Raw genomic sequence first — 13,404 nt, forward strand, 5'->3', positions numbered from 1 at the left:
ATTCGGAGAAAACATTGTGGCAGGCTTGAAAACGTCTATATATAGCAGAAGGAGGGGTTTGCAGGAGCAGTCACTATCAGAATAGGTTAATATTTGAACCAGTTAGGTACTCGCAAACAACTTGACCTGCACAGTATTGTAGACACATGATTGGCGGATTTGATCGCTTCACATATACCGGTGTCTCCTCTATGGCATGCTCTGTTTCTGGTGACCTTCACTCAATTTTCTGACAGTAATATCATGTTGAACATTTTTATAAAACATATTAAAACCTTGTGTGTCAGACATGAGTTGATCATCTGGGTCACACAAGGTTTCCTTCCTCTATTTTATCAAACTGTCTGACACATTGATGCAAATTAAAAGAGCCAGAACTGTTTGCTTTTTTGTTCCTCCTATCTTGAAGCAGTAGGTACTGAACAAATCTGAAATTTGATGCCACGTAATTAAGTTTTTCAGGTGTGCGGGGGTGGGGGTTTAATTTCCTCTATTAAAACTTCAAGAGATGAGGGCAGTCAGATTATCGTTCTGTCTGGATCCACTGAATATTATATTCACTGAGTGGTTTTAATCTAATCAAATAACTCACAGCACATTTGTGCATTTAATCATGTCTAAATACCCACCTTCCTGGGAGTCAGCAGATTAAGTTTGTGTCAGTTTAGCGTTGTATTCATGAGGTAAACAAGAGTGTTTAATTCAGACTTGTGGTCTTTGTAACAGTCAATTGGAAAACTAAACATTCTGCTGCGCACAGATGGGCTGCTAAAGCCTTTTCCACATACCTGAGCTTCTTATTTTTACCTGTTTTGGAATTATACACATTTAATTGGGATAGAAATAGAAAAAAAGGTCAACTATATTTGAAAGTCCAAATTCATTAAGGCGATTTAGAGTTTTGCATCATTGCATCTCCATCTAGCAGTACAAATGCTGCCAAACTCTTAGTTTTTAAATTCTGTACATACAAATGTTTTTTTTATATATATATTCACCTGTACACTGTGACTTTCTCCTGCATTTTTTACATTTCAATTGTTTTACTTTTAAACCAGTGCTGCGCCTTATACTGTATTTTAAATCTACGGTGAATTACAAGCTGTATTCTTGCACAAATGCCCTTGCACAATCAATTTCTGCACATAGAAATGGTTTTAAAAAGTACTCGCCTGTACACTGTGACGTCTCTTGCATTGTCTACATTTAAATTGTTTACTTTTAAATCACTGCTTCACCTCATACTGTAAATTCAATTCTTCTGCAATTGTACAAGCTCTATGCAACGAAATTTCGTTCTGTACGCACTCTGTGCATACAAAATGACAAATAAAGTTGTCTAAGTCTAAGTTTATGTAGTTATTTCCCCTCTATAGTTCAGTGAATTCAGGGATTTCTTTGAATCAAGAGAGGCAAAGTGTTATGCAAGCATTTACATCCCATGGCGCTTCTCATGTGCTGCTTTGCTTGTTGGATTTTTTTAAGTTAAACATCGGATACTTGTGGGTCTCGCTGGAATAAAATTTCTCTTAAAATGTGACTTTGATCCTGCAAAATTACCAATTAAATTATCAGACTACCACACACAAGTTCTTAAGTATTGGAAAATGCTATACAAGCACAACTTTACACCACATAATATGATTATTTGGAACAACAAATATATTCTATATAAGAGAAAATCTCTATACTACAAGGACTGGGATGAAAAAGGAATTTGGGCCATAGTACATCTAATGGATACAAGAGGTAATATTCTAGATTACACAGAATTTAAAAGAAAATATCATTTAGATTGCCCACAGAGACAGTTTCTATCTGTGATCAAGGCAATTCCAGCAACCATGATAAACTTGGTCAAAGGAATGATTCAATATTCTGATGTAACTCCGATCTTTCCCTCTCTTCTTATAGGTAAATACGATTTCACAGATCTCAAATTCAGTAACAAAATGATGAGAGAACATATAAACAACGAAATTTTCCCTCTCCCATTTAAAAAGAATTTATCTTTAAACGAATTTTCAGAGATGGATGTGATTAAGATTAGAACCAGATTTTTCTCATTTCCTGTGTTACCCAAGATGAAAGAAGTTCATTTTAAAACTATAAATAATATTTATCCCTGTGCAGAGTTCCTAAACTTAAGATTTAAATTTGATGTTGATGTATGTAATTTTTGTCAGAAAGATTTGGAAACACAAGAACATCTTTTTTACAGTTGTTGTGTGGTTAAGTCTTTGTGGGACAAGATTCATGATTGGTTATCAACAAAAAATGTGATTCCTAATTTTGAATATAAAGGAGTTAAATTTGGCATTACTTTTCAAGATAAAAGGGTAGAATTTCTGTGTAATACTATATTCATTATTGGAAAATTCTTTATTCACAAATGCAAATTTTTTAAAATTTCTCCAAATTTTCAAGCATTCCAAAATGATGTAAAGAATTTGTATGCTTCAATCAAATTACTGGAAAGTAACAAAGCCTTAAAGTTTTCAGATTTGATAACAGTATACTTTAGCTAAACCCCTGTGTTATTTGTTTTATTTTCTTTTTACTTTTGATTTAACTTTAATGAGACTGTTTAAGTTTATTTTATTTTTTGTCTTTCAAAAAAAATCTGTTATGGCTGCCATATTTTTTATTGTACTTATCTGATATTTTGAAAATTGTATTTTGGATTTACTTAAATAAAAAAAAAAAAAAAAAAAAAAAAAAAAACTTGTGGGTCTCGCTCCAACTTTTTTGCGAACCGTGCGGTTCTTGAACGCAACGCGACCGACGCCTCCTCTTCTGATTGGCCAGTTCCGACCAGCTGGTTCGCAGGGAGCAGAGGCGACAGCTCGGTTCCATGTTTGCTAGGCAGCTGCAGCTCGCCTCTTGCAGTCTGATGCCTGGGCGTTTGGGGGCGAACAGGTTCTGGTCCAGTTCTTGGTGTGAACACGCCGTGCATTCGTGTCTCCGGGGAAAATGTCGTCGCTTGAACCGGACGGAACCTTCAGTCTCCTCAATATGTTTGAGAAGCTGTCGTGGAGGCCCTGTAACCGCGACTCCGGTTAGTAAACAAAACCAGCTGCTAGCAAGAGCGCAGCCCGTCACACACACACACACACACACACAGCAAAGACATGCTTTTTATTGTTTATTTTTTAAGTTTGTGGTTGCGCAGAGTATAATTAGTTAATGTGAACTATCTTTGTTTCCTACACCGGTAAGGCACACAGGCCGGAGTTAGCTACCGCTGCTACGGAAGCCCCACAGCAGGTTTTGTTTGCTAGCGCTTTTGTCAATGTTATCTCTGCAGATGGACATGTGGCAGTATAAAGGCAACATGCTGGAAGAGCAGGTCAGGCCAAAGCTCTAAACAGGGCGCAGGTTTATCCCTCATTTGACTAAAGACCAGGCGTGAACACCTTTGGCATCATTGTTTTGCTTTTTTTTCAGGAACAGCAGCACACAACGACTTTACAGGCGGCATATTTAGCACCATTAGTCCAGTCTTAGGTCAACCACCATTGTACATGATTTATTCAGAAAATAAACAGTGCAGATTTGTCTTTACAGTGTGCTGTTTAATCAAAACACACTAAGAACGAATCCTTTTTCATTGTATTTTTTTAAACATTGTGGAGGTCTGGTATCTTATTTTGCAGCAGGAGTGCTTTTTTTCCACAAACACAGTTTTGTTTACATCACTAGGCCTGGGTATCGATTCCTTGCGGATTCTCAACATTTAGAATCGATTCGTTTCGATCTGATCTCAAACTGCATTGCAGAGATTAAAAACTTTTTTTTTCTTTATAGCTGTTACCGCAACTACAGGACTGTAGTTATGCAACATACTGCTAGTACTAGTATATTAATATTCAACAGCAAATTAATAAAGGAATGGTGGTTAATGGAGGCTGTAAGGCCCAAATTTTCTCCCTAAATGTTGAGCCTTTGCAAACATGCTGTGGGGCAGAATACCCAAACGCATCCAGGGCAGAAAACAGAGGACGCCAGAGATATCTACAGCTGCTGCTTGGACACTAAACCTGGAGTGTTATTAAAAATATGACATTAAATATTCACCTCCTGGAGTGGAGCGTGAGCCGGAAATGCCGGCTCACACATTTTAGTTCACGGTGGAAAATTATCGGTCTATGGTTGTATGAATCAGTCTTTAGGCATTAATAGGAGAATCGATTCAGAATTGGAAAATCAATATATTTTTTAACACAGCCCTATACAGCAGTTTCTTAAACGTTTCCTAATTTCCTCATCTTTGTGGCCTGCATTTTGTGTTCAGTCCTATTTATTCTGATGCCACTAAATAAAATCAAGTGCAACCAGTTGCCTTCAGAAGTCTCCTGATTAAGAGAGTCCGCTTGTGTGTAATTGAGTCTCAGTACAAACCCAGATATTCTGGAAAGCCTCAGAGGCTTATTACAGAACATTACTGAACAGCATCGCCAGGGATAAAGTCTTAGGAGGAGTTTAGAGCAGGGTTAGACTGAAATAATATCAACTCTGAAGCTCTCAGCCCTGTTCAATCCATCCTCAAAACAAGAAGAATATGGCACAACTACAAACTATGGCTGGGCGATGTGGATGTAAATGTTTATCAGGATGTTTTATGCTGTTTGTGATTAATAACACATTCATTATAACTGACATTTTAATACCAGTAGTAGAAAATCCTATGCCTTTTTTAGAAATAGGTTCTATGGTTCTGCCTTTCGGTGTGCTGTCAGAGCCACGCAAAGATGCACACTTCCTTTAAACAAAAAAGCAAAAAAAAACAACAAAAATGAAATACGCAACTATTTAATAGGCTACTTTAGGACTCTACTACATTAAGTGGTGCAATGTTATTGCTTAAAAGCACCAAATAATTGCAATTAATCCCAGCAATTAATCACATTTTAAAAAGTTTATATTTATTGATGCTTTCATGGAGCCAACTTTTAGTGGTTGGAGTTTCTTAACCTCTTCACGTTGCGTTTCTCATTTTCACAACAAATCAAAACTCTTTAGATGTATAAAAACAAAACCACCAGAACGATAAATGGCACAATAACTGGCCATCCCTGCTCCAAACCTTCCAAGGCATGACAATCCAACTAAAGCAGGCGTGTTCAACTCCAAGCCTGGAGGGCCGCTCTCCTGCATGCTTTAGATCTGTCCCTGCTCCAACACATCTGATTCATATAAAGGATTCACCTTCTCAGTCTGCTAAATAGGCACTCATGTTCAGCCGCGGTCAACCAGGACAACGCCTAAAACATGCAGGACGGCTTTGGGCACCACTGGCGTAAACTGGCGTGCCGGGTAAGGAGAGAAAGCCAAGAGGCTCATAAGTCTGGACGAGCAGTAGAGATCTACAGCTCAGCTGGGAGAACTGCAAACCCGTGGGAGTCGGTCGTCTGCTCAGATAAAACCAAACCTTCTGGTCTCGCATGCAAAGCACAGTGTGGCAGAAAACTAAGACGGCACATCTCTCTAAACACACCTTACCCACCGTCAATATTCTTTAGCCCTGTAGAGCGACGTGTGAGCTTTACGATGCCATACCAACTTTATTTATGAAGCGCTTTATACACCGACAGGACCAAAGTGCTGTACACAATCATAAAATACAAAGCAATTATAAAATAGAAAGGATCGAATATGAAATACATATTAATATACAGACACAATAAAACAAAGTGAAACCTCTCAGATTGTGCCAAAAGCTAAAGAAAAAAGATGAGTCTTAAGAAGGGACTTAAAAACATTGAGTGAAGAGTCCTTAAACTCAAAGGAAGTCATTCCATAGCTTGGGAGCTGCCACAGAAAAAGCACGGCCCCCTCTGAGCTCGCACTTTGTCAAGGCTTAAAGGCTTCCCAAAGAAAATTGGTAAAAAACAACAATAAAATCTCGACGTGTGTTAATAACGTAACTCAAAGATCTGCAGCTGTATCTGCAACGGAAAGCCGTTCTACAGGCTATCGACTCTGTGGCGCTAAATAAAAGTACACAACACACTTCATTTGTAAATAAAGTTGAAAATCCAGAATTCAGTTTCTTCCATCTCAAATAAAATCATAAAATGTATTGTTTTTGATGTAGCAAAACGTACAAAGCCCCTAAAGGAACATTGAAGGGGAACAAAATTTAACTTTCTGGTGCTCACCACAAAATATCTGGTGCGCATGAGAAATTTTTTTTTATTCCTCCTTTAAAGTTCAATGAGTAAAATTACTTTTGTAAGGTAACAGATACAATAACGTAGTTTGTTCTTGTTCCATGTAATTATCAGTTATTAACATATTTTATAGTTTGTGCAGCGCCTTGTCCAGATGGGACCGTTTTTCGAGTTTTTGACTCGTCTTTGTTTCGTTTTTTTTTTTCAGGCTCCAAGAAGCGAGCACGGTGGCTTCAGGCTCGACGCATCTTCGACGGCCTCAACTTCCGCATCCCCAACAGGTTCCTGAGAGAAGGTGCTGAAACCTCAGGAGGAAGAGACGGATGAGGGCAAAAACGCGTTTACTGTGAATCCAAAGAGGTGCTGCTGTCGCCTAAGGTCTTATTTCCCCCCTACAGGACACTGTATACCGCCGGCACGCAGCGGACACCGCTGCGTTGCAGACAGCTCCAACCTGTACGTGTTCGGAGGTTACAACCCTGACTTTGAGGAGGCAGGCGGGTCGGAGAACGAGGACTACCCTCTCTTCAGGGAGCTCTGGCGGTTTCATTTTGCCACAGCCACCTGGCAGCAGGTCCGCACAGAGGGCTACATGCCCACAGAGCTGGCGTCCATGTCAGGTACGGACTGATGTGGGGCATGCTAGGTGGGAACTAGGGCCGCCGTTGTGTGAGCACACAAATATCCTGAAAGTGAATGTAAACCCAGATTCTTGTCCTTGCACGATAAACGGCCCTAGAAAACAGGGGCTGGTGTGATTGCTTAGTTGTTTGTCGTTTGTGAGCCTCTAGTTACAGACAAACCAGGAATCTAAGTGCACTTTTGCAGCCAGACGGAACCTGTTGAACCTCTTAATAGTTTAACAAACTTTATTGGGCTAAAATGTTGGCTTGTGTGTCTGCAAATTAGAATTTTTGTTCTCTAATTAGATTTTATGTGGAGCTTGCTTAACTAACATACTATTTTAGGATGATGGTTAACCAAATAATTGATTTAGTTCCTTTATTTTGTCTACATTTCTGTCTTAATTTCTCTCCTTTCTTTTATTATTCACAGCAAAATATGTTAGTAGAATGGAAATATGTGTTACATGACATTGTCTTTTCAGATACGTAGACTGCTGGATTTAAACAGCCAGACAGGCTCATTAATATGAGATGAGAGGCAGACTGTCCCATGCAAACTTTGTAATTGCTTTTGTCCTGTGGATTCATTTTGAAACGGTTTTAGTTTGAGATTCAAGAGTTAAATCGTGTTCGTGTCTCTCAGCTGTCTTACACGGAAACAACCTGCTTGTGTTTGGTGGCACCGGGATTCCCTTCGGCGAAAACAACAGCAACGACGTCCACGTCTGCAACGTCCAGTACAGACGGTGGAACCTGCTCAACTGCAAGGGGAAGAAACCAAATAAGATCTACGGGCAGGTGACGTTCCTGTCCACAGGCCTCAACGGCGTGCTGTGCTGCGGTTTTCCTTTTGCCAATCACTGACCGGAGGTTCTGCGTTTGCAGGCGATGGTCATCATAAACGACTACCTGTACGTGTTTGGAGGCACAACAGGCTACCTTTACAGCACTGACCTGCACCGGTTGGACCTGAGCACCAGAGAGTGGGTCCATCTCAAACCCAAAAACGCACCGTTAGATCTTCCTGATGAGAGGTCAGTCTGCTCAGAAAGATTATAAGACTCAACAGAAACTCAGTCTCTGGGTTTCCTCTGTCGTGTCCAGAATATCCCTGCAGATACACTGCAAAAACGGAGCTAGAAATACGTAAAATGTTCTTAAAATGAGGGTATTTGTCCCTGATTTGAGCAGGTTAATAAGATGATTTGCCAATGGAATAAGATTTTTACACTTAAAATAGGAACAATTCGTCCCCATCATCTTATTTCAAGTGCAGGATGTCTATTTATCTTATTTTAGGGGTCAAAATACTCATTCCATTGGCAGATAATCTTATTTACCTACTCAAATCAAGGATAAATACACTAACTTTAAGAACATTTTACTTATTTTTAGATCTGTTTTTCAGTGTAAAAGACGGATAAAGTTCAGATTTTTTTTTTTTCCCCCAGGTACAGACACGAGCTGGCTCATGACAGACAGAGAATATACATTTTAGGAGGTGGGACCTCCTGGATGTCGTATCCGTTAGACAAAGTAAGTAGAACAAAAAAAAAAAAACTTGGGACTTTAAACAGTTGAAAGCAGATTTGCTTGCACTGTATTAGAGCTCGACCAATACAAGTTCATAAAGGCCGATAGTAGGGCTGGACGATAATTCAATAACAATATATATCGATTGCTAGTTGTATATCCATGATAGAAAAAAAAAAAGGTAAATAAAAAGTTTAATAGTTTTCTATCCTTTTGCATTCTGCGCATTTTTCAGCTTCTGTGAAAGTAGTTTAAACACGGTCGTATTTTTTTTTCTCTCCTAAATCCCTCAAAGGAGGAGCTTTAATGTTTCTGAAACAAGTCGCTGAAATTGTTTTTTTTTCCACAAACATAATCAGTTTTACAGCATTTTAAACAAACAAGAGGTCAATGAAATGTCAATCAAACATGGAGGACTCTTCCAGAAAATTGCTTCACGACACATATATGTTCTCCCTCTGCTCCCTTTTGGCCGGTATCCTTGCAAACTAACGAGTCGAACCTATCGCACCCCTTTTTCTGGCATTGTCAGGTGACGCGTGTGTAACAGAGGTTATAACAGTGTCACACACTGCTATAACCTTTGCTTTGTGCACAGTTCGCTGCACAAAGTGCTCCAGACACAGTTGATGATATAAAGTGGAAATGTAATGAGCAAAGGCTCCGGCGTATGCAGAAGGAGTCTTACAATGGAAATCAGGTTGTCTTTATTAGGTGAGAAACACATTTGGCTAAATTGTGCTAAAATGACTTGGCACATTGGCCCAATAAACCCATTGTGGATCAAAAATAGTTCCTCTGATACTGCAGTCATAGTGAAGATGTTGATAAATACAATCTGACAAGTCTCCTAGGCGTTCAAAAGGACTTTCATGGTACTCTTCACGGTTTATTTAGAAAAAAAAAAACCTTGAGGTGAGACTCATAAAATGTTTTCTTTTTGTTTGTTTAATCACAAATCAGACAGTAACAGTAGTGATAGTTGTTCTGCATGGAAAAATATTACTTAGCTTAGCTTTACTCTGGAACCAGAAGGTTGCATTATTACCCTCTAACTGTGGAGCTTTTGTTGATTTATTTCAGTTGTGTATTTTCAGGCAGAAATTGCCTCTGAAACCCTCTGGGCTTAACAGAGGCTTAGTTATCTTAGTCTAAGTAAATAAAAATGATCTTGCTCTTGTTGTTCTGGCATTTACCAAATACAAATAGTATAATTGATCCTAACTGACCGTAAACAATAAAGGTTTAAGCAATGGTTTAATGACAGTGAGGTAAAATGTTGTCATTTTATTTTGAATGCAACTATTTGGTTTGAACTGTAAGTCTGCATTTTGCTCTTTTCTACTCATCAGATTCATGCATATAATTTGGAGACCAATTACTGGGAAGAAATAGTAACCAGACCCCATGAAAACATAGGTACCTTCTGTTTTTTTTTTTCAAAACTTCTTGGGCTAAGTTTCGGTTTTATGAACCCTATGATGACTTTAACTCGTCTCCACAGGTTATCCTGCTGCTCGCAGATGTCACAGTTGCGTTCAGGTCAAAGACGGTAAGCAGATTTTCACACCTCCAACAAAAGACGATGCCGTGTGCCTGAAACGCGGGATTCAACCTTTTTCCTCTTGACCCGTTTGTACATTCAGACGTGTTTATATGCGGGGGTTATAACGGCGAGCTTATCCTGTCCGACTTGTGGAAGATAAACCTGCAGACCTTTCAGTGGATGAAGCTGCCCGGTGTCATGCCAGAGCCGGCCTACTTCCACTGCGCCGCAGTCACGCCGGTCAGTAACTTTCAGAAAAGGCTCAGAGTTTGTGCGTCTGGATCATATTCTCGTTAATCAGAAACGTTGTGGCCGTTTTCTGATTTCTCTAAAGCTTTGCTTAGCCGTTGCTCTGCAGTGGCGTCCTCACAGAAGGCACACGATGTGCCTCAAAGTCAAACATCCAGACTATTTACAGAACACTTCTAGAACATTAAATATTGAAAGATACAAGAGCACTAAAATGTTTTCAAACCTTTAAATCAGAGGCGAATTGATAATGGAGTTGACATTTTGAAATTGTGTTTAGCATGTTTTGTTTTGGCTGTCACAGAATATAATAGAGCAACCTTTGCTTTACAACATTTAATCTTCCTGTTATCCGCTGATCCACTTTGATTTAAAAGCAATGAAAAAAAATTGCATTAGTTTCATGATTTAAACATAGGAGACAGTTTGGAAATGCCATACTTACATTGATCAAAGTGCTTTAAAGTTCCGTATATGCAAGTAGATGTGTTTTGAATGAAAATACATTATATATTAAAGATACAGTCAATCATAATTAAAGAAAAGGTGAAATTGTAATGCTCCACTCAAGTTAAGACAGACATAGGGACGTGGCTTTAAGCCACTTGTAGATATACAGGCTGAGGCGGGTCGTGGTTTGATGGACGTCAAAGGTCCTGAGCTACTTTACAGTCCACTCGTTTATACTCACAGCGTATATAAATGGAGGAAGTTGGATGGTATTGTCACACTAAAGCTTAGGGTTGTAATTATCTCACAGGTTACAAAGGGTAGCAGCTAGTAAGCAGTAAATATTCCAGTTTAACGTACCGTCTGCTGCCCCTTCAGGCTGGCTGCATGTACGTCCACGGCGGGGTCGTCAACATGTCTGGAAACCGGAGGACTGCCTCTCTGTATAAAGTGTGGCTGGTTGTGCCCAGCCTGCTGGAAATGACCTGGGAGAAACTGTTGAAAATGTTCCCTCACCTAACGCAGCTGTCCACCCTCCAGCTGCTGAGCCTGGGACTGCCGCATTCACTCGTCCAGAGGCTCAAATAGACTGAACACCCCCCCCAAAAAAAAAAAGCGACCAGTAAGGAACGAAGACTGACACTAAAGGTGGTGGTAAGCAGGTCAAAGGCGGCTCCGTGATGCCAGTCGGGAAGATACTTTGTGGTTTTTGTTGTTGTTGTTCTTGAAATACACTTGAGCTTATCTGTTAAAAATTCAAACGTCCATCGGAGGCAGCGAAGCTGTGCAGATTTTAACTTCTATGCACATGTCAAACTTGACTTCACCGTGCATGTTCCTTTCTTTGCCCCAGACACTTGTAGAGCATGAAGGAAAAATTCACAAACCCATTTAAGTGAAATTGGCTGCCGGTTGAGTCATTTTAAGATTTTGCCGATTGCTTAGCACCACACTGAACCCTGCTGCAGTGGTTCCTCGTTTTGACCGCAGGAAATCTCTAGCTGGTTTATAAATGCTTGGTTGGAAAATAACTCCCCAGCGTTGGCGTCTCTCTGCAACGCTTTTAAAGAGATCTCAGTTTATTTTAAATGTCCAGCTGTTCAAACTGAAAAATTATCCATTTATTGATCACATTTTGCTTCTCTGTTCAGAGGAAAACCCGCCGCCTCTTTTTAAAGGCTCACTGTGAAACTTCTGGTGCCTCTACAAACGTTTCTTATCTTTAGGGTTCCTACACAGCTACCATTTAAAATCACACCCTTTCCCAGTCACACGTTTCCATATGATTCTCGCAGTTTTTAGGGATTTGGGTGGAAAACATTTTTCCTGGATAATGCTTTTACGATTAGGAACGATGCAATGCTAAAGTATGCTTCCCATTCGGCGGTACGATAAAGGGGTATTCCACTACATTATTGGCATCCAAACTAATTTAGATCAGCTCTTAGGACCAAACGGCAATTCTTTCAAGCACAATTTAGGATCTTTAATACTTTATTCTGTTTACGCTTTATTTGCAGAGATCCAGTCTAGATAGTGGAAGAAAAAAACAGGAGTTCTAGTTTCCTAGAACCTACAAAGGCAGTCAAATGGCCATTTTTTTTATTTTTGGGGGCGACTCAAATCAAAATTTTGCTGCTTTTTAAATGCTAAACTCAATCTGTGATTAGGTCAAATATAAACATCAATAAAAAATGTGTTTTTTAAATTTATTTGCATTTTTTCTTTTTATAGAAATTAGAAAAAATGTCTAGAATTTCACAATTTTCTATTTTTCAAACTTTTCCTGGAAAACCACTCCATACTTTCCAAGACTGTGTAGGAACCCAGTATCTTCATTATGAATTTGCACATGATGGTTCACATTATTTCCCTTCATGCATTTGGTGCCTTTTGATCCCCCAAATTGCAGATTATTCAAACTTTTGTCTCTTTTTTTTTTTTTTTTAAAGAATATGTATTGATTATTTTTTTTAACTGGGCTGATGGTGCTCTACACCTCATCAGGAAGACCTTGCATACACTTTTAAGTTATTTATTTTAAGCATCGTGCTGCTCATTTTCTCAACTTTTGAAAACATGTCCTGTATCAGTTGCCTCTTTTTTTTTTCTTTTTTTTATGGTCCCATTTTCAGCTTTTACATTGTAACATACTGTTAGTTTTAGATATTTTTTCCCCTTTGGGGAGTGTTTGTAACTTAGGCTGGTTTGTAATTTCGCCTTGTCAGCGTGTGTAAGGTGTACTCAGGATATTTAAAACTGTGACGGGTGTGAAGTTCTCTGCAGACTAACCAAATGTGAGGAGTTACTTTGGAGATACTGTTGCAGGCCTTTTTTTTCCCCACCTGTTGAATCATAATTTTGTCTCACAAAACTTACTGTTTGATACTTTTGAATTTTCTTCCTTTTGCTCCTCAAATAGTTTTGCTTAGTTAATTTTTGACATTTCGTGGCCTTATTTATGCTTTAATTTTTCTGAAGCAGCGTGCTCGGTAAATGTATCGGCCTGTCTAGGTTTGCATCCCCTTCTGTTCATGAAAGCTGGATCTTCTGCATGCCTATATGGTCGACATGTCGCTTTGTACATATTCTTACGGGGAAGAAAAGAATGTCTCCTCTAAGGAAAATATGGCTGTGTTGTTTTGTAACTCTTAATCTTTGGTTTGTGCAAATAATAAAAACAGGCAGCTGTTTGTTTTTTGAGAAAAGAAACTAAAAAAATCCCGTGTTGCTGTGTTTATTTCTGTTGTAAAAGCTCGGTCGCAGGTTCATCTCAATCAGCTGGAGTGACATGAAGCTTATTTCAGTGATTCTACTCAGTGAAACT

The 13,404-nt window shown here is 39.1% G+C and overlaps 1 protein-coding gene across 1 annotated transcript; it reads left to right on the forward strand.

The window, feature by feature from the left end:
- The first annotated feature begins 2,809 nt into the window (after positions 1-2,809).
- LOC105924665 (kelch domain-containing protein 10) lies at positions 2,810-13,289 on the forward strand. The gene is made up of 10 exons (XM_036150968.1): positions 2,810-3,058; positions 6,382-6,468; positions 6,572-6,793; positions 7,443-7,597; positions 7,685-7,833; positions 8,251-8,335; positions 9,685-9,751; positions 9,837-9,884; positions 9,979-10,118; positions 10,956-13,289. The coding sequence occupies exons 1-10, from the start codon at positions 2,974-2,976 to the stop codon at positions 11,163-11,165; spliced, it is 1,248 nt and encodes a 415-aa protein (XP_036006861.1). The 5' UTR covers positions 2,810-2,973; the 3' UTR covers positions 11,166-13,289.
- The last annotated feature ends 115 nt before the right edge of the window (positions 13,290-13,404 follow it).

Source organism: Fundulus heteroclitus, chromosome 2 (assembly GCF_011125445.2).
Source record: "Fundulus heteroclitus isolate FHET01 chromosome 2, MU-UCD_Fhet_4.1, whole genome shotgun sequence".
NCBI lineage: Eukaryota > Metazoa > Chordata > Actinopteri > Cyprinodontiformes > Fundulidae > Fundulus > Fundulus heteroclitus.

Excerpts from the sequence above, each read along its gene's own strand:
- LOC105924665 (XM_036150968.1), top strand. The coding sequence starts at position 2,974 with ATGTCGTCGCTTGAACCGGACGGAACCTTCAGTCTCCTCAATATGTTT. Across the intron at positions 6,469-6,571 it reads CAACAGGTTCCTGAGAGAAG|GACACTGTATACCGCCGGCA; the intron begins GTGCTGAAACCT and ends TCCCCCCTACAG. Across the intron at positions 9,752-9,836 it reads CAGACCCCATGAAAACATAG|GTTATCCTGCTGCTCGCAGA; the intron begins GTACCTTCTGTT and ends TCGTCTCCACAG.